At 39.2% G+C, this 19,942-nt stretch overlaps 1 protein-coding gene across 1 annotated transcript in view; it reads left to right on the top strand.

Annotated features, from left to right (window-relative positions):
- The window catches only part of KBTBD12 (kelch repeat and BTB domain containing 12), a 32,252-nt gene extending 23,319 nt beyond the window's left edge, over nt 1–8,933 (top strand). Inside the window, exon 5 of the mRNA XM_009669338.2 lies at nt 5,239–8,933. Coding sequence (XP_009667633.2) covers nt 5,239–5,408 — 170 coding nt within the window. The 3' untranslated portion in view covers nt 5,409–8,933. The remainder of the gene's footprint in view (nt 1–5,238) is intronic.
- The last annotated feature ends 11,009 nt before the right edge of the window (nt 8,934–19,942 follow it).

Genomic DNA, 19,942 nt, shown 5'->3' with positions numbered 1-19,942 from the left:
ATAACTGGAAAGATTTTAAAAGCTGCAAGAAAAATAGCTGAAGTAACTGAATTAGAAGTTCCTTCCTACAGACCATCACATTCTCCTTTATCATTTTTTTTTTAATTTTAATATATATTGTTCTGTGAGTGAAGGGACTGACCATGAAACTATGGTCCTGAAGAATTACACAATAGAGCAAGCAGATAAAGGTCTTGTCTATGAGAGTGAGTATCTTACCTTACTCCATGTAGGTGCTCTGAAAATAGTAAACTGGCACAGTTGTAAATTCAAGTCCCAGCCTGTCTTCTAGCTTTCTCTGTGTCTGGTGGGATACGTCGGCTTGATACTTAACACCATGAAGGCTGGCCAGCATGTTAAATAGTCAAGCCAAGTTCCCTCTCTTGTGTATTCTCTGTGTGTTTCTGCCCACAGGCATAGATGATGGACGTACTTGACCCATCTAGGGGTGTTCTCTGTGCTACGCTAGCAAGACTGGTAGAGTTAGGGGGTAGCTCACACATACAAATGGAATTGAAGGGCAGAGACTTGATGAACTTATTCTTTTTCCTACTGCAAATCAGGAACCAGTACATCTGGGGCTAATGATCTAAATGCACTTCTATCCCATTGCAACACAAACATGAATTCCTAAGTCACCTAACTTTACATCACATAATAGCAGCTGTTAGTGGCAACGAAGATAAGTAGCAGAGGCTTATCCCATCTGCTTGGTATTGTTGTCTGTTCTGTGGTACAGATAATGGCATGTGAAAACAGGTACAAGCTAGCACTGGAGGCTAAGCTGCTTCAAGGCAGCTCTAGTGTGGCTGTTAGGTGACAAGGACTGGAGAAGTTAGAGAAAGAAAACCCTGAGTGAACATTATCTTGACCATTTGGGGACCGGAAAGCATCTAGAGATGTCTAAGTACTTCCGCAGTGGAAAGAGGAGACCAGGCAGTTAATAATTTAACCATTAGAGCTTTAGTTTTTTTTTTTTTTTAATTGATTTACAGCCGAAGAAGATAAGGCACAGATAAGGAACTGTGGAAGCTAAAAAGGAAAAGGTGCTGTGACAACCTGAGAAAAATGCCAGGCCTGGTATCAGCAGGAGCTTGGGAAAACAGTCTGTGTGAGAATGTCCCAGGGCACAGAGTTCATGGACAGGGATAGATGTGACACCGAGACTATGCCAGTATTACACAATTGGATTCCACGCTGAGGTACCTGGCCCTGCTCTAAATAAAATTAGTTATGTACCGGCAGCTATATAACAATATGTCAATGTGGCTCTGCTGCACCTAGTAGCCAGGTGAACTTGTTCAAAACTACTTTGGATACTTCTCCCTACACTGATGTATGCAGCGGCATCCGGACTTGTGACTTGGCACAAGTATCACCATAACTATTTCCTCATTCACAAAATGGAGGAAACTATACTAGCTCACATCAATTGGCTGCTATAAGAAATCATTAGATATCAACCATATTTCAGCAAACTTGCCACAAATTTAACTCCAATGAACTGAAATTCTGCATGAGTTCTTTTTTCCCTGGACACTAAACAGGCTATAGTAGCATGAATTTCTTGGTATTGACTTACCAGTATAATAGCTGTATAGTTAATGGTCATAGATGGACTACAGTTTTTCTGCTTAATTCTTTTACGTCTGCCTCCCTTAAAAAATTAAAATAAAAAAAAAATCCAACAACAAGAAAAGCCTCAATACCATTAATTGTATTGCAATGTTCAGTTACAAACAGGAAAGAGAAAACCAAACCAATAGAGACCAAAAGTCATAATACATACTATATTCACAAGGGAAAATTGTTCCTTCTCCCCAATTATGTATGGAATGCAGTTTAAAAAGAAGAAAGAAAAGAAAAAGCAGATCAAATATTTATAATGTTGCCTGCAGGCATACTGTGGGTCTTTCCATGTACGGTCCACCCTGATTTATGGTTCATCCTAATCCAAATAGCACGAGAAAACATACAACATAAAGTAACATCTGGCCATATTTGGAGAGGGAAGGAAATTTGAAAATAAACCTTTAAAAAGAAAACATAATTGTGTATAAGGAGTGCAGGCAATCACTTTACTGAAAATGGATTATCTGCACATTCAAAGAAAAACTTCGTAAGAAAAATTGTGGGAAAGAGAGTTTTGTTTACAGAGAGTGTAAATGAGAATTTAAAGATTGGGCTCATTTTGCTTTCCAGCTACTTGTACATTTGAAATTATGTACATATGAATGTACATAATTGTACATATGAAATATGATTCCAATGTTTATAAATCAAACCTAATTTCAGGTATAGCTCAAGTTCTTCATTTCTGGTAAAAGACAGGTTTGTAGGTTCGCTATTAGTCTTCGGTCTCTACTTGTATTTTATAGAGGTATAACTGTACTGATACAGCTGAGAGTTTCTCTTAAAAATACCACAGCTTCTAGGGTGCACAGATTCATGCTGGAATACTTATTCCTTATGCTGGTTTAGCTTTTTCGTTTCCTGAAGAGGAACAAGCCACACTGCTATAAACACTATTATACTGTTTTAAAAGGGTCTCATTACATCTAGGTTTATATTTTACTACCTGAATGAATCTATTACAGCTGAAGTGGTTTAACTCTTATGCAGAAAAATGCAGTGAAAAGATAAAGTTTTAGAATTTGTTTTTATGACTAAACAAGAACCTGTAGAAGAACACTACCTCATTATGTAGAAAACATGAAAACATTTGGAAGTGAAATCCTTTCATTCGGTAAGGTGGTTGACTGGTAAGTGATACAGAATAATGCTATGTACAACAGAGAATTCTATGGGGTGGCTTTTTAAAAGGATAATCTGTATAATAAAGTCAATTTCTATTTCTAGATGTCACCTTACTCTCCTTAAAGCAAAACTGGCTGCTAGGATGCTGCCTTTTTAAAAAGGAAATTTCAATTATAATAAGACAAACCAATGAGGCAGAACCTAAAATTATTTGCCATTTTTTGAAATATTACTGTATTGTGAGCAGTGCTTTTCCTCACATGAACTTTCAGATCCAAAGGGAGCTGTTTCCTTTTAAATTAAACAAGATAAGACTAGATAAATGATCGTTTCCCTTATTCCAACAACATATACTCTTTTTATCTCCCAAGGGTTAAGAGTTAACTACCACTCCATGTGCTGAAAAACAGAATTTGTGGAGAACAGAACAAAACCAGTTACAACATCCCACAGAAAAAGGAAACAAAAGACCCTGAAGGTTATGAGTCATCGGGGTCAGGAAAAGACACAACAAGGCTTGTAAGGAAGGGTTGCTGAACCTGCCTTTGATGTTTTAATTCTGATTTTTTCTGAAGTGTTGTAATCACCCACAGAATGTTTTAGACAGTTCCAGGGTTTGATTTGTTCCTCTGAGTATCTCATTTTTGTTGTGATCTATGCCAAAGAAAATTCAGGCATAATAATTTATTGCATAAAGGAGATGATCTAATAATAAATACAGGGACTGGAGCCTCCCATGGTCACATCTTAGGTCTGTTTGCGTCTTTGTATTTGCCATTTAGAAAAAAAAAAATTCACTCTTGCAGGGTCATATAAAAAATAAGGTCTTTGCTGATACTTGTGCACCATTTGTTTCCAGTCTATCAGTTGTGCTTTCTCTCTCCATATGTAACTGAGTATTTTAGCAGTTTGCTGTCTTCTTCCACGAATGGATGCTGTTTTCCTACCTATTATTCTCCTTTATTTAATGAACTACCCAAGTCTGATAAGCAAAACATCACAATTATTGTTTCACTTTCTGTGAACAGAAGAAAGAAATGGAACAAGCACTATTCAGAGGAGGCCAAATTCTGAAATCTTACTCAAATTTTACTCAAGGAAGCTCCCAGAGACTGATGTAAGTCACAGAGGTCAGGACTTGGACCAACAAAAATCATGGGCTATTTGCATTCACATTTATTTTTGTGCTCTGTGTTTCCAATACAAGAAAGAAAATATACGCCTGGCTGCTGTTCTGTATTTCAGTCCTTTCCCCTTTGTTCTTCTGCTGTTAGATCCACTGAAGGGCAGTGTCCAAACAATGAGATGCAGTCACTAGAAGCGAAGGATGGTTTTTGAGGTAATATATATATTAAAAAAAAGCATTCCAGAAGGAAGAGCTGAACAGGAACGCCAGTCTGGACTCTACAGTTCAGCCCGTCACCAGCCTTTCAAGTCTCAATACACTGTTGAGTATTTAATGCTTCTTAGTGTGACGGTGGTTTTCCTGTGGGCTGTGAAACGTCTGTGCTTGACAATCTTTGAGACGTAGCTTCTAATAAAGCTATCCAGAGATTCATTGGAAGGAAGGCAAGGAGACTGACAGCAAAACACATGCATGTCCTCTTTTCAAAGTAAGAGAAGTTTAGATTAAGGTTACTTGCTGTGAGAAAGCAACTTTGAAATGAAAGGAAAAGTGAGGCAAAATGAAAGACACTTTTCATTTTTAGGAAAGAACTTGGCTTTGAGTAACAGAACTGCTGGAGAGTTCAGACTTCTGTTAGCAAAGAAAGAGTTTTCCTTTTTTCAAGAAGTTTAATACAGCACTGCTGGCTGACATCACAGTTCTCCCCTGCATGCTGATTCTTTTGTTACGTTTTGTTAGTTTCAGTAAAAAGCTTCTTTTCTTAAGATTGCCTGTGAATTAATAGCATTGTTCTAACTTGACTGTTCATGACATCTTCCTCAGCTCTTCAGAACAGCTAAAGTATGTTTAAGACCCTGAAGATTTATTTCTACTCTGTTCCTCTCCCAAATCAGAGGATGTCCAGAGTTTGCACCCAAGAAAAGCCATAATAATAGCGTGCTTCCAGGAGCCTGAGAGCTGCATTTTAGTCAGGGGCAAAGAAAAGACCTGCACGTAGGCATACTCATCTTCATTAACAACAGGCAATGCTCCAGCTCAATAAGAGCATTTGACAATTGATCACACAATGAAATGCCACCTGCATACTTGTACCAGGACAGAGCACTTCATGTTTTCGTCTCTGCAGCTGCACCTGCAGTTGAGTGTGAGGTCTGAATACACTAGATCTCCATCTGCACTATTTAGTCTGCTATACATTGACAAACTCGCATGTTCCTTGAGCAGCCTAACTGCTAATATCACAAAAAGTACCTCTTCACTGCTACTTTACAGAAAGGTAGTAACCGTAACTTTGCAAACTTTGATCCTGTTCGGCTTCGCTTCTGATTTCTGCTGTTGTTGCTACTATTTTTCAGCTCGTCATGAAGTTATTACCAAAGAGATCCTGGAGCTGGATACATGGGAGAACCAGTGGAACGTGGTGGCCATCAATGTCCTCATGCATGACAGCTATGATGTTTGCCTTGTTGCTAAGCTGAACCCACGAGACCTTATTCCTCCTCCACCGGATTTAGTGGATCAATAGAAGTGCAGTGACTCCCAGCACTTCCAGATTCTGCAGAAACTGAAGAATTTGGAAAAAACACCTGTTGAACTGACCCAGGATGACAGCTGAGTCCCATGGAGACAAGCCTGCAACATGTGCTTAAGGACAGAATTGCCTTTGAACTGCTCTTCTCGGACGATGCTTAATTTACTAGTACAGGTACTCCAGATTTCTGTACTTGAAAAGCCGAGGTTCCCCAGCCTTTGTGTTTGGCCAAGGTGCACTGTCTCTTATAACCTTCTATTCTGCTATGCAAGCTCTAGTGTTTGGTGCAGCTTGGGCTTCTGGGAACCTTTGCCTCACAGACACTGTGGCAGCCCAGAGCTCATTCCTCAGTGCAACAGCACAGATGAAAGCAAGCTCCAGTCAGAGAAATCCTTCCTTTGCTGTACATCCCACTGAGTTCTACTAAGCTATCGAGGGGGCTAAGAAGTACCTGAATTCAACTGACGAAAACTGGTCCATTTGTCCCAGAAGGATATACTGTAGTTGGCTGATGTAGGGGGGCTTTGCCTTTTTTTTAAATTATTTTTTAAACAGTCCTGTTCAGCAGCCAAGCACACCAGCTACTGCAAGCAGTATCTAACTCATGGATAGGACAGTCAAAGATCCTTTCTCTGTCAGCGGAGCTGAGCCTGTACTGTTAGAAAACATACGGAGTCTTCTGGGAGGCTTGGTAGACCCTCTGTACCAACGAAAAGAAGAATTCTAAGTACTTGCATAAATCCTATCATGAGATTTGGTCTGACCAGAACCTTAAAGTTCAGTTGGAAAATCCTCTCCCTTTGAAAGAGAGATGGAGAAGGGGACAAAACTAAAAAGTAATAATGAAACCAGTGTTATCAGCATACCAGCTCTGCAACGGCAGAGAGAGAATAAATGTGCTAAACAGGTCATGTTTATATAAAAGTAGCTGTTTTTATAGAAGTAGCTTTAATGAAGTAACATAAAGTAAACTACCAACAATTTGGCTAAAATCACAGGGAAGAGGAGTGGTTCAAATAATGTTTCTTAAGGCTGTGTTAAGTTTATAGGGCTTGATGAGAGCGAGTTAGAGAGAAACTTAAGTGTCACTAGTACCTGCTATCCCATTTTAATTACTCATAACTATTTATCGTCTTTCTGGTGCCTACCTTATCGTATATCTGTGTTTCGCTGCCTGGGCCCTGCAAGCAAGAGAGCTGGAAATCTCAGTTGTGTTCTTGCATCAAAACTGCAAATAATAGTATGCTGCAATAGACAGAGAATGAAAGTCAGAGGCAAACACTAAAAGAGTAAGCTATAATTTAGCACAAGAACCATCAGTAATTCACTCTGAGCAAGAAGTTGCTTTTTATGGTTACAAAGCAGAAACAAAAATGGAAGGAAATAATCAGCAAAGAAAAAGGGGAATCTGTCAGGCAGTTTGTGCATAGTAACTTGCAGTAGTTGCACTTTGGAGCATCTCCATCTTCTTTTTAAATCACGTATTTGGCTGCAAAAATATCAGCAATTTTTTTTTTTTTTGCCTGCAACGCTTAGCGCTGAGAGAGATGGAGGGGATGACCCAAAAGCCCTTTCCCATCTCTGACTTCTTTGATTCATGAACTAGTCTCTGCAATAGCCAGTGGGAATACTAAACTGTCTTATAAAAACAATTAGCAGGAAGGTCACTAAAGTTTGCCTGATAACTATAGTACCACACTGAGGCTTGCTCAGATAACTGGGAATTTGTGGAGGGAACTAAGGAAAATATGTAGAAAAGAAGTAGGTCTGTGAGCCTTATAACTAACCTCATCTCCCTTTATGTTCCACAGGCAGAATGAGCATCACAGTCTAAGCACATGTATCTGCACCATTTCTGTATTGTGCAGTCATTCTTTTTTCTTTTCTTTGTTGATATGTAGGTCATCAACTCTTTAGGAGAGAAGTGTGACAAGCATGAACTTCAGTGGTACTAATCAGCAACCCGTTCTTAAAATCTTAACCGCTCTGGTGACTAAACACTGTCTTAGGTTTAAGATCAAGACGGCAAAAAAATTCTGCTTTAATAAGTTTTTTTTTTAAATTAGTATAGAGTTCTTCCAACTAATCATGCAAAACTGGAAATGCCTCTGTAAGTGTAGTTGGTACTGGAAAGTAAAGGCAACCTTGTAATTTCTCTATAGAGCTCTCAAGTCAGCAGGAAGCAATGCTCTTCAGTGGCTACTCTCTCAGCCAAATAGCTAAGCGTTTCCTTGGGATTACTCCAAACTCTGCAACAGTATCTACTGATTTTGCTTCTTTCATCTTTTCTCTTTTAAGGAAGAATGTTTTAAAGGTTTTTTTAGCTTGGGTCTTTGCATTACGGGCTATTCCTGACCTCTTCACTTTAAAATCTGAGTTAATCTACTGGATTTTGCCTTGTGAATGCCAGTCTACTTGGAATATTTCAAGGGGAAAATGGAAATTTTTGCAGGCCTGATTTAGTCAAATAATGGTGCCATTATCTGAATACATACGTGGAACATAGCTGAGACTCCTCTATTATTTATTCCAGTAGCGAGCTGGCCACTTCTTTCCTACTTTGTATGTTTTGGTTTTTAGGCTGACACTTCGTGAGTTAGATGAAAACTATGTACTCTGTGAAGGTCTGTCTTGATAACCGAAGGAGAACAATTGCTTATGTTTTATACACTGACTCTGCAACCTGCTAGACTGAGCAGCAGTGGACAGTAAATATGTTTTGTTTTTTTCATGAGCTACCGGAATGCCATTTGCCCTAGCATGCACTGACCACTGCTTTGTGCTCTGCCCACAAAGTCTAACAATTAGCAGTCTCTTTCTCAGTTTCTTCCCATGTCCGAATGTCTAGCATTATATATCAGGGAGTTGTTTTATTTTGGATCAATTATCTAGAATGGGGGCACAGGCAGAGTAATTTAGGCCCTAACATCTTAATTTTATGGGGGGGCCCATTTAGTTCATTGTCGGCCCTTGGGGCCACCACAATTTATAAACTATACTTAGAAATGAATGCTTGACTAAGGAAGGAAGGAAAAAGAAGAAAGTATGCTTATTGAGAAGTACAGATCCGAGCCAAAATCCTTCCTAGAGTATGTCAATTTTGCATGTCCACTAATACGTTCATGGGTAATCTCACATTGCTGGGAAAGTCCTTATGAGTCTTCATTTTTGCTATTAGAAATCCTGATGCAAAAGAACGCTATAGAATATGAATTCTCCAAGCATGCGACTTTCACTGAAATAATAGTTTGCTTCAGCCACTTTCTATCTGAGGAATAGTCAGCTGAGCTTTTAATCAAAGCTGTGCTGACATCATCCATAATTCTGAAATGCACACAAAGCAGCACTGCCAAGCTACAGAACTATTCAAATGAATGGGGGGGTTGTTAGGCAAAAGCATTCGTTTCAGTTTCACTTGAAATACTAAAGTACATCACTAGTTGCCAAATGTGAAGAAAAATGTTGGAGAGGTAACTGCTGATGTTGCACATGGAATAAAAAGAAAAATGAAATGCTATAAAAGGCTAATGGAGGTTTTCCACTTTTATCCTCAACTAATGTTTTATTTTGAAACTGTATGTGCATAACAGATTTCATAAGGATCCCTGTTGACCTCTAATCTCAGTTTTTGTACATGTGGTCATAGTAACTGCCCATGCGTGTGATTCATCAGGCATCTGACTGCTCATTCTAACATATCACTACTGTGATTGCTTATAGCTCACAGTCACTGCCCACACCAAGTAAACACACACATACCTTTCGCACATGGACAATATTGAAAGTTTACGGGCCAGATTCTGTATTGTGTTCCAGCTGCACTGGGCCACTCAGGAAGCCTTCATTTGCCAGCAGAGAATTGCCTTGGTGCATATAAAGCTGTCAAGAGATAGCTCGCGCACCAGCATTCCCAAACATGCTCTAAGCAAGAGACAAAGGGAGCAGCAAAAACTGCAACACCAGCCACATAAATAAGAATGTTCTGACACGCAGAGGAGCCAAGGTGGGGTGCAACGATCTTCCCCTTCTCTTCCTAGGAAGAGTTCAGATATAAAAGGGCCCTAGATCTTTACCTTGTATCTTTCCTCTACTCTACTTGCAATATATACTGAGATTCTTGATCACCTGAAGAGCAGTGAAAAGAAATGCTACAAAAAAAAAAAAAAGTATTTTTAAAATGTTAAAATTTATTCATTAAGATCTATATTTTATTGCTTTTTCTGCTGATCTGGAAGACAATAACATTCTTTTAATAAGCTGTTTACCTAGTGATTGCTATCTTAGCTATAGTGATGGCCTCTTTCACAGGCTCTTCTCCTAATGGAATATTGTAGCTCCTCTGAAAATTTGTTTCATGAATCACAGTGCTTTGAATCACCAGGTCAGAATTTCAGCTACTCTTCCGCAAATTTCTGTGTCTCTCCCTACAGCTTTTCAAGTGGACTCTAGCTGCAGCTTCAAAGAAAAGCTATTTCACCTCCAGTCCTGCTCAGCTGGAACTAGTACATTTGCAATTTACTATCATTTGACAGGTTGGATTTGAAAGCAAAGGATGTATTGGAAATTGGCTGAAAGATACAAAAAACGTACTCAGCAGTACACTTTCTTTTTCTTGGCAAACGTCTTCTCTGTGTGCTTAGTGCCCTGTCTGGTGTCTGATGGAATGATTTAATAATAACCCATGATTTCAGCCACAGTGAAGGCTGCACTGGGGGCTATGTGTTTATGCTGCCAGAGCAGAGAGAATCAGCACGGGAGAGAGCTGTGGCTCTGTAAAGACTGGCCTGGCTTGCTCTAAGAAATTACCTTCAAACTAAAATGCATTTAAGTTTTCTAGGCTGTATATTCATATGTTTTATATACATATGTATAACATTATTTTTAGAAGTTTTTTCCTACTGAGAGTAGTAGGGTCCTTTTTTTAACACATACCTGGCAACTCTGCCTTCTGCAGAGCTCATCAAAGTACTTTTAAAAAGTGCTGGTCTTAAAATAGACGGAACTATTCCAATCTTCAAGTCAAATAGAAGCTTAAATTCCTTGCTGGACTAAGGAACAAATGGGGAAACCTTTCAGTCCTTGCCTATGTCTCCTTCCTTCTCCAAATCTTAACTCTTCAAAGCTTTGTACACGTCTGCCCTGTATCTCTTTGCCTGGCCAGCTTCTGTCTCAGCCTACTTGTGTGACTGGCCCTTTACCTCCTTGTTTTCTCCCTTGCTTCCCCAGAAGATGGGAATAGCTGCTCTGGGTGCTCATCAGGCTTCAAACTTCACAGGAGCCCACTAATCCAGAAACACATCAACTTTGAAAGACAGAAGGAAGGCCATACCAACTCCCCGGATTTGATAACACTCACCTTTGGGCAAGTTCAGGCCCCAAGCCCAATCTCGTGGTTCAATTTCATTGCAAATAAAGCCTGCCTACTTTGTAATGTCACTAGTCTTTTGGCTATAACACACGTTTGAAGCCAGGCGACCTGTGTCCTGCTTAGTTTTACCGCTCTCTCTCTGCATGATGCTGGTAGGTTGACATTAAATGCCTTGCACACCGTTCGTGCCATAGCTGTAACGACTGCAAGAGCAAACCACGATCATTCTCTCCGATTCCTGAATACTAGTTGTTACACAGACAGTCTGAAGCACAGAGGGAGGCATCTGCATTTTGGCAATATAGATCAGGGCTTAAAGTCAGATATTCCCCTGTGGTTCAGTCAGGCCAGGTAGGATCCGGTCTCTTAACTTATCAGGTTTTAATACTGGTATTTTTTCTGGACTTTGTCCTTTTCCAATCAGTCTTTATAAGAATATAAGTGACTTTGCCAGCTTTTCTATGAAATGCATTATCCAAACCGGCCTCCTGAGGCCACTGGCTTTTCATTATTAGGGTCGAAGTACAACCACCAAAATGACAGTCAGCTGCACTACTTTATTTTCTGATTCAGCAACTTCATAGCAGAGGAAATGTATTTCATCCATACATACAGCAATGTGAGAGGAAACCACTTCCCACATACACAAGTCCCTGACTCATTCCTTTCAAATGTGGCCGCAGCAACTACAGAATTCTAAGAGAACACACTCGGATACCCCCGACCCAGCCTTTCCCTTGGATCAGGAGGAGAATCACAGCGAGGTGTGGTGTTGTAACCAGGGCTCAGATTGGAAATCTGAACCTCTGGGTTTTGTCTCCAGTTCAATCACTGTTTCCTAATCTTGGGCAAACTGCTCGCTACACTTAGGTTTATCCATGAGTAAAACAGGCGTTAAAAAAATGCAACTCTACCTCATTTTGGGTCTGTCTTACTGTGTTGCTAGATGGGGGGGCCCACTGACGTCTTTAATGTATGTCAAGATCCAGAGATCAAAAAGCATACAACGGCAAAATACTAACATTATTGCACAACTGTCATTTATCTGCTTTTGGTAATATGAGTCTTCCTGGAAAAGGAGAGACCTGATATTTGCAACAATGATATTTTGTTTACTCCATCATAGGTAAACAACAAAGGAGATCAAATCATTCAATATGTTAAGTAGAAGAAAAAGTCTAAGCCTTACTGCATATGTTTCATAGCTAGTCACACTTCTACACAGGCAGAACTAATCCCAGCAAATTGAGAGGTTACTTACTGAGGCTAAATTTGAGCAGCAATAATTATAAGAATGGGTGAACTGTATGTTTCTCAAAGCAGTTTGATTTAGTAAATTATGCCGTTTAGAAAGCCACAATTGCTAACAGGCAAAAAAGAGAAAGTGGTTGAAAGGAGTGCAGCAGATTTACTGGATAACTGAGACCTGAGCTGAATATAGACGATCTACCACACAGCTTTGATTAGGAAAGCAGCTATTGGAAGTCTCCTGGGATTTCCATAAGGCATCTGGATCTGTAGTACATGTAACTGACCACTAAAAGGCACTGTTACATACAAGAAATCACCTACAGAATACTCGTAAGAGGATTTTAGGATTTTGCTAAAATGTAAACAATGTGGGATCTACTTGCTCAGTTATTGAATTTATATCAAGCATTATGTGACCTTCCCCATCTGCATGCAAGTGGGACTAACCCTAGTTGAACTGGTGGGTAATTTACAATACATAAGTCCTCAGATTCCAAAAATCTTTCAGATTAAGACAAGTTTTGTGATGTAGAGAATATATGTTAAAACAGTCAGGGAGATGTATTGGCCCTGCAGTTAAAAAGCCGCAGCAAAAAAAAAAAACCAAATGCAGTTACTTTGCGGGACAGAACTGATCTTAACCAGAAAACTACCTAATGGCTTTGTTTTCCTGTATTTTATTACACTGGAAGCCTGTGTGAGACAGTTAATAGTCACCTTTTAAAAAGCAGTTTATAAAGAGTTAAATGAATAAAAATAGGATAGATCCTTCTTTTTCTCACAGTGGTGTAAATCAAGTATAAATATTTTTAAGTCAATGCTGTAACAAAAGTGTAAGTGAGAGGAGACTCAGATCGAAAATCTATCTGACTCAGGGAGGTTCCTAGCGTTAAAATCTCACCCTTTACCTTGAGGATGAAAAGAAAACAAAGTGAAAGAGGAGATGTGAGAGACTGGTAATAGACTACCAAACCTTTTCTTCTAGATATGGGGGCAAATCTAGTGGAAGTCAAGGATTGCTTAAAGTCATTGCCTGCAGATGGCTGTCTACTGACCACTGCTAAACATGTTAGTATATGGCTCAACTTCCAGTGGATAAACAGTCAAACTACTGGAGAGAAAAGAAGAAGAAGAAAAAAAAACCCACAATCATGCCTGGCTGCCCTGCTGGGATCCAGAAAAACAAAGTCAAGGACTGAATAACCTGTAAGATTCACCTTCCAGTCTCCAGATGATTCCTGTTAGCAGAGTTAAAGACAACAGTCAAAAGAAATGTGCGTTACTTTTGTCTACACCCGTAACAGGAAGAGGAAGGGTTAAATGTCTTTCAAGAGCGCTAAGCTCTCTCAAAGATTTAAGGGAAGAAGTCTAACTGGAGTAGTAGTGAAGAGAAGGGGAAGGGTTCTCAAACATGTCTTTAAAATCATTTCAGATGTCTGTTCCATTTATTCTTCATTCTGCCCCTACTCTCTAGTTAATTTACTCAGAAATACCAGGTTAAAACAAGGGGGCAGTTCTTTATCTAAGGTCAGTTTCACGTCCTGAAAGGAGAAAGGCCATATTTAATCCAGGTCTCAAACGTCATATTGGGCAGTCCAGTGTATATTATTTGTATATATTTTTCTAAATTCCTCCAGAATGACAGGGTAGATGCTCAGATTGATAGCTATATAAGCTTTCTCTGAGATAAGGTGTTTGAGTTCTAGCCTTGACTGCAATGACAGTCACCCACAATATGACAGCATTTATCTAACCATGTCCCTAAAAAAGCAGATATCCTCTTCTCTTCCTAGAAAGCAAACCAGTGGGAGGACTGATCTTGCTACGTATTATATGCAGAGATGGCTCTTGCTATGCTAATACATACAAAAATGACATACTTAAATCCACTGTCCTCTTAAATAGACAAGATTAAAATTGCAACGGCAAATATTGTATTCTGTGACAGTTGGTGGCATAGCCTCTGTCTTCCTTTTTTGCCTTTACAAAGGATCACAGAAAGTGGCACTGCATTGACCTTGTCCCAGTGAATCATACTAAACTGTATGCTGTTCATAAGATAGGCCTTTCTAGATTGCAGTGAAATCTTCATTTCTACCTTATATTCAGAATACATAAAGGTCAAAGGATTCTTAATATGCTTATTCTTTGCAGGTACCTTCAGTAAGGATGCCCTAAGGACAAATTTTTGCCAACTAGAATCAATGGCAAAATTCCCATCTATTTCAGTATAGCTAACTTTTGCCCTATGGTTATTTGAAATGCTGCGTAAGAATTACCTTGAATCATAGGTGGTGGGTCAAAATGAAATGTTAGAGATGTAAGTTCATGTGATCTCCCATGTCACACTAATATTACTGTATGACTCCCTCAAGAGTCTTTTCCTCTCCTAAACTTATTTACTGAGACGCCTATTCACTTTCCATCCCTCTACAGCGTCTTTTAAGATTGTATTGTTCACCTAACTACTAAAGACAGTCTACAACAGCACAAAGCACAAACTCAGGTAAGAAGATAAGAATGCAAGAAGAAAAGTGACCTTTAAAGGTGGCTGATACATTCCAGCTCCTCTCTTCTGTCAGCTGGGACACACTTGTACTTAACCGTATGTTCATAATGAAGCTATAGCTGTATTGCAGTTGTGAGATGTGATTTTAAACTGAATAGGTGCACCCAAGCCAGATCTAATGATGAGCAACGAAGATCCAACAGCCCAAGTGTCAGCTGCCCTAGCAGTTCTGTGTGATCTCTAGCTGGCTTGAACAGCCCATGTTGAAGCCTAGGCTATTGTGTGTTCACTGCTCTCATTACTTATCAGCCTCAACTAAAGCTAACTCAGGTATTCGCTTATGTTGCAATCAGAACTCCTAAATGAGTATAAAAGAGACTAAATATGTAGCTCAGCTTGCAGAATTTTAGAAAAGTCCTTTTCAGCCAAATCCCTTAGCAGTCCATTTTGCCATGAAGCTAGAAAAAATGCCTATGCTGGCACAGCACAAAGAGAGGCATAGAAACAGGAACAAGCAGCTGCTAATGGGTGTGTGGTACGGCAGCTGCTTATGCCAGCGCTAACACTAGAAAAGTCACTCAAACTGTGCCTTAATGCACTAGTATTCACCTCAGGTCTGAAGCTAGCCCACAGTAAATGCTGTTCGCTGGAGTGCTTTCAAGGGACAAACTATCAAAGACTATACAAAGATTGATAATTGCTGCAGTCTTGTCATGACTCATGCACTAATAGCCTACTGCTTGATACCTTCTCCTGTTCTTACACAAAGATGCCAAATAGCATATGAAGAAAACCATGGGATAGGAAGTTTACCCTATTTCCAGTATTCATAGCTGATAAAACCTTCCTAAAGGTTTTAGTTGAAGGACTTTTGAAAATGGATTAAGCATCCACCATTCAGTATAAATCACTAAGCCACTTGGCATGTCTGTAAAACTCAGGCGGGTTAACTATTCTATTGCTCTTTTCAGTTGGCCAGGGTCTTTGCTCACTCGCGTTTAAGAAGGACTTTAATACGCTTGTCCTACTGTGATATTGCACAGATCATCTTGTAGTTTCTGCTTTATTTACCTAGTTGAGCTAGATAAATCTTGATATGGAATTACATGGTTTACTTTTATAAGGAAAGTAGATCTTTATATACACACATTCCAAGGGAAGCCGTAGCTAGGTTTTTTTGGAACCATCTGTGCACTGTATATTTAAATCATATTTCCTGTGGTCTGCTTTACTGGATTCATTGTATGCAATGCATTAGGAGATCCTTGAGGGCGTGATCCACTCAAAGGATTCGACCCAGCTCCTTTTAAATCTGCATGATTTTTGGCCAATAGGAAATAGGAGCAGGATCAAACCAAGACTGGAATCCCGTTAGCATTTATAAAAGCCTTCTCTGAGATCAGGAGATAAATAGTAATTAAAAGGTGACTGAAAAAAATGATATGCGGTGAGTAATTTGTATCTTGTTTAGATTCAAATTGTGATTTTTTAAAAGGAAAGAAGGTATCAGGAAAAAACTTTGTATATCCAATCTGAACATGCACCTGAAATCAACCTGGCCAGCTACTGAAAGACACTGCTGTTCTACTGAAAATTATAGGTGGATCATTTCTAGAGAAGGAACCAACTACTAGAGAGAATAGTAGAAAAATATGAAATCCACTGTGTAATCATCCACAAAGACTTTCTACTCTATTAAATTATAGCATGTTTTTGAGGGGTATTTATTTAAAAAATATATAACTAACTCAATGTCAACAAAACAGTCAAGATAGAACTGAAGTCAAAAACAGGGAAAATGTAGCTTTCTGGGGACTGCCCACAGTCGGAATGCAGAAGTGCTGGTCACTGTGCTAATGATAGGGTGAATCCCTTTTGCAGTAAGGGGAAAGAAAATCCACCAGAAAAACCTACAGAGACAACTATCTCTATTACCAAACATCTGCAGTTGTCTACCATACAGTGGTATGTTATGGACATAAGCAAGCATGATGAAAATGTATATAATACACTTTAAAAATGGAAGACAGGAAATTCCATGCTGTTTTACTTACAAAATTTCTCTCATTGAAGTATCCCCAGGAGCTGTTTCATAGTAAAGTTTGAATGAAATACAATAAAAATCAAATCAAATCAAAGCTCATTTACTGCATAACAAACAAAACAGCCCAGGTTTCAATTTTGGTTTTAAAGCCAGGAAGGGAACTGACATGATTAATTTTTTCTGCTGCTCAGAATCCGCCCCCCCCCACCCCACCCCCCCAAAAAAAAAGGTATAAAGGTAATTTGCAAACAGTTTGGATTTAAAACCTTACGTTGCCATGAGACCAAAAGTGAAAGATTCAAAGAATTATAGAGCAAGCTGCACAGATCCATAAAATAAACAATTCAGCTCTGCTGCAGGATCAAAAGTATAATTTTATATGTACAGGGCTTGCTTTTCAAGTATGCATACGATAATGAGTGCATGCAAAAATACTCATGTATTACATGTCTGACTGTCATGGAACAGACATGAAATTACAAGCAAACCACTCAGCCACTACTTGTGTGCCACAACAGTACAGATTCGTGTACAAATTAACAGTGTAACCGTATGTCATTGTGTGCATAAGGTTATTCAAATTCAACGTCTAAACATTGACTTGAAAAACAATAGACTGCACAGATGCAGAAGTCCAATGTCCATGTTACTACTAATTTTTGACTTCTATCAATCAAAACATACCAGCTAGAGAGTAAAAGAATCAGGTCTCATTTAAGGTTTGTTAACCTGAAAACCAACCAATCTCCTCTTATTTGTACTTTTCCATTCCCATATATAGGTTCAATGTGTTTTTACCATGAAAGCTATATTTGCTAATGCCTCAAAAAATTCTAGAGAAAATTAACGCTTTGTGCCAAAAGGTATCTCTGCAAAAGTGTAAAGGCTCTCTCAAAGGGTTAGTAGCAATGATTTCTAATCCTAGCCAACTTCCCCATGTGGAATGTTACAACCACATCGGCAGTGATGTTTTATGTAAATGAGGTGATGATCAAAACTATACTTATCTGGTTACTAGACTGTAAGCACCTAGGGGAGATTGGCAGCAATATTTCCAAGACAAGTACTTTTTCTCTTAGTGTTCCAAATATCGATCTTCTTCTAAACAATGGTTTCCAGTCAAGCGTTGAAGATTAAAAAACAAAGCATTTAGAGAAAGTCAGTCCTTAATCCCTAGAAATATGAAGGGGTTCGCATTAGTTAGCTCCATTATCCTTTTACTAAATCCAGTCAGAGAAGCCACAGTAAAACAAGTGAACAGGACAACAAAAAATAACCTTTCTAAAGATAAAGGTAAAGTTTTAAGATTTTTACACAAAAAGAGTATGTTGGCGACTTCAAAAACCTTAAAAAAGGCAAGAAAAGAACTTGTAGAAAACATGTAGATATTAATAAGGGACTTCAACCTTGCATTAACAATTTTGTTAAAATAATCTCTGCATATTCACCTGGTGGTTTACCATGAGCTGATATAATTTGGATGCTGTCCATTGAGAACCAGCCATTATCAAAGTAGTCTGGAACCCTGTTGCCAGCAATGGCCAATACTACATCCCTCAGGGAAGGAGGTAAAACCTCTTTGTTTGTCTTTCATGTCTCTACTGTGCACCTGCTGATGGTGGCAAATATCTATTTTACTTGTTTGCCGATCTGCATAATTTGATGACAACCGGTCATAATTTAACTCCTCCATGGCAACTTTTAGCAAATAAAGGTAGCTTTATAACAGAGCTTTTTCTGAAGTAATAGCACTGCTATCACTGCAAAACTACGTCATGCTTTGTGTCTACGTGAAATGTTGAGGCTTCACTTGAAGATATGGGATAAAATGTTAGTCCCATTTAAGTTTTGCTATTGTTCTTTGACAAGATCAGGGTTTAGCCATTGGTTCTGTGTGTTATACAAGGTACATGTTATGAAGAAGGTCTGACTTATCAGACCCAGAAATCAGGACAGTAGTTATTGAAAAGGCAATGCTGTAATACTGCCAGCTAAGAGCACAGCTGATTAAAGTTATAGTATTAGAAGTATTAGAGATATCTTATTAAGTATTGCCATAAATGCACAGAATAAAGTGATGTTCCAGGAGCGCCTGGATGAACAAATTGGAGAAATAGGGGTGTGAATCATAGCAGGAGTTTAGGATTCAAACCATTTCATGCAAAGCTGTACAAAGACATGCAGTTAACCTCTCATGTCCTGGTAATGATGCTGGAAATTCTTTTGTGCGTTACAATATTGGACTTGCACCTGACAGAGAAGCTAGACTTAGTTCTTTTAACGTATCTAGGGCCATTCCATTTAAACAGTGGTTCGGGTATCTCATTTTAGATATCTAAATTGTAATTTTTTTGCAAACGCCCCAGTTCTGAAACACTCTATGATCTTCAGGATAGGATCAAATTTTGCAGTTCTTACCCATCTCCACTGGAGCGAATCTGGGCTAGAGGGAATTTGTATTTTAAAATGTTCCTTTTACTAAGGAAGCAGAGGGTTTGTCTGGCTAGAAAAAAAAATAATTTATTTCTTTGCTTCAGTTAAAAAGACTAGGAGCCGCTTCCACACAGCATCTCTCATCACCATGTAATATTCCATAAAGCAGAGTGTAAGTACAAATTTATGTAAGAAAACATAATTTGTTAATTCTTCAACTAGAAATGTGGCTCCCAACATCTGCTCACCACACAGGACTCCTGTCTGCCTTTTGGCACACTGCTTCAGGTTTCACAGGCAAGCTGGGGAAGAATCTCCAGAGTAAAGACTCCAAGGGAAATTCTAGCTCTGTCGAAATCAATGGAGTTTCACCTTTAGCCTTAAAGGAGCTAGGAATTAACTGTCTTTTAGGCTAGAAGGATAGTCTTTGTTTTAGAAACGCTGTCTGCTTAGGGTTCCTTGAAGGTCACCTTCAAATCCACTCTTACCTCCTGTGCGGACTATGAGCCTGCGCTTGTGACCTGAATTGTTTCATACATTCTACAGCCTCCAGAACCTGAAAGGGCCAATGTACCTGAGTAGATAATTGGTAAGGACACCTGACAAGCGACTGTCAAGCAATCTGAGAGACAGCCATGTGGGTTGCAGGCAAAGGGAAGCTAATGCATGTCAAGTTTGTGGTTACTTCTGGGAGCATCGTGTCAGAGCATTATAGGTATAGCTGCTACATCTAAGCCAGATATTCCAATCTCTTTGGGGAACCTCACTGAGGTTAAGAGATCTCTTGTGGTATATCTGTACTACACAGAGAAACTTGCAGTTACTTCCTAAGGTGTCACAGACCCGAGCACTGTGTGCGCCACTGGGATCTGTCTGCAGTTAAGTTCCTTGCAGGATTGCAGACTCTATCTACACTACCCATA

Source organism: Struthio camelus, chromosome 14 (genome assembly GCF_040807025.1).
Source record: "Struthio camelus isolate bStrCam1 chromosome 14, bStrCam1.hap1, whole genome shotgun sequence".
Lineage (NCBI taxonomy): Eukaryota > Metazoa > Chordata > Aves > Struthioniformes > Struthionidae > Struthio > Struthio camelus.
Note: the sequence above shows the minus strand (reverse complement) of the source record. Positions and strands in the feature narration are given on the sequence as shown.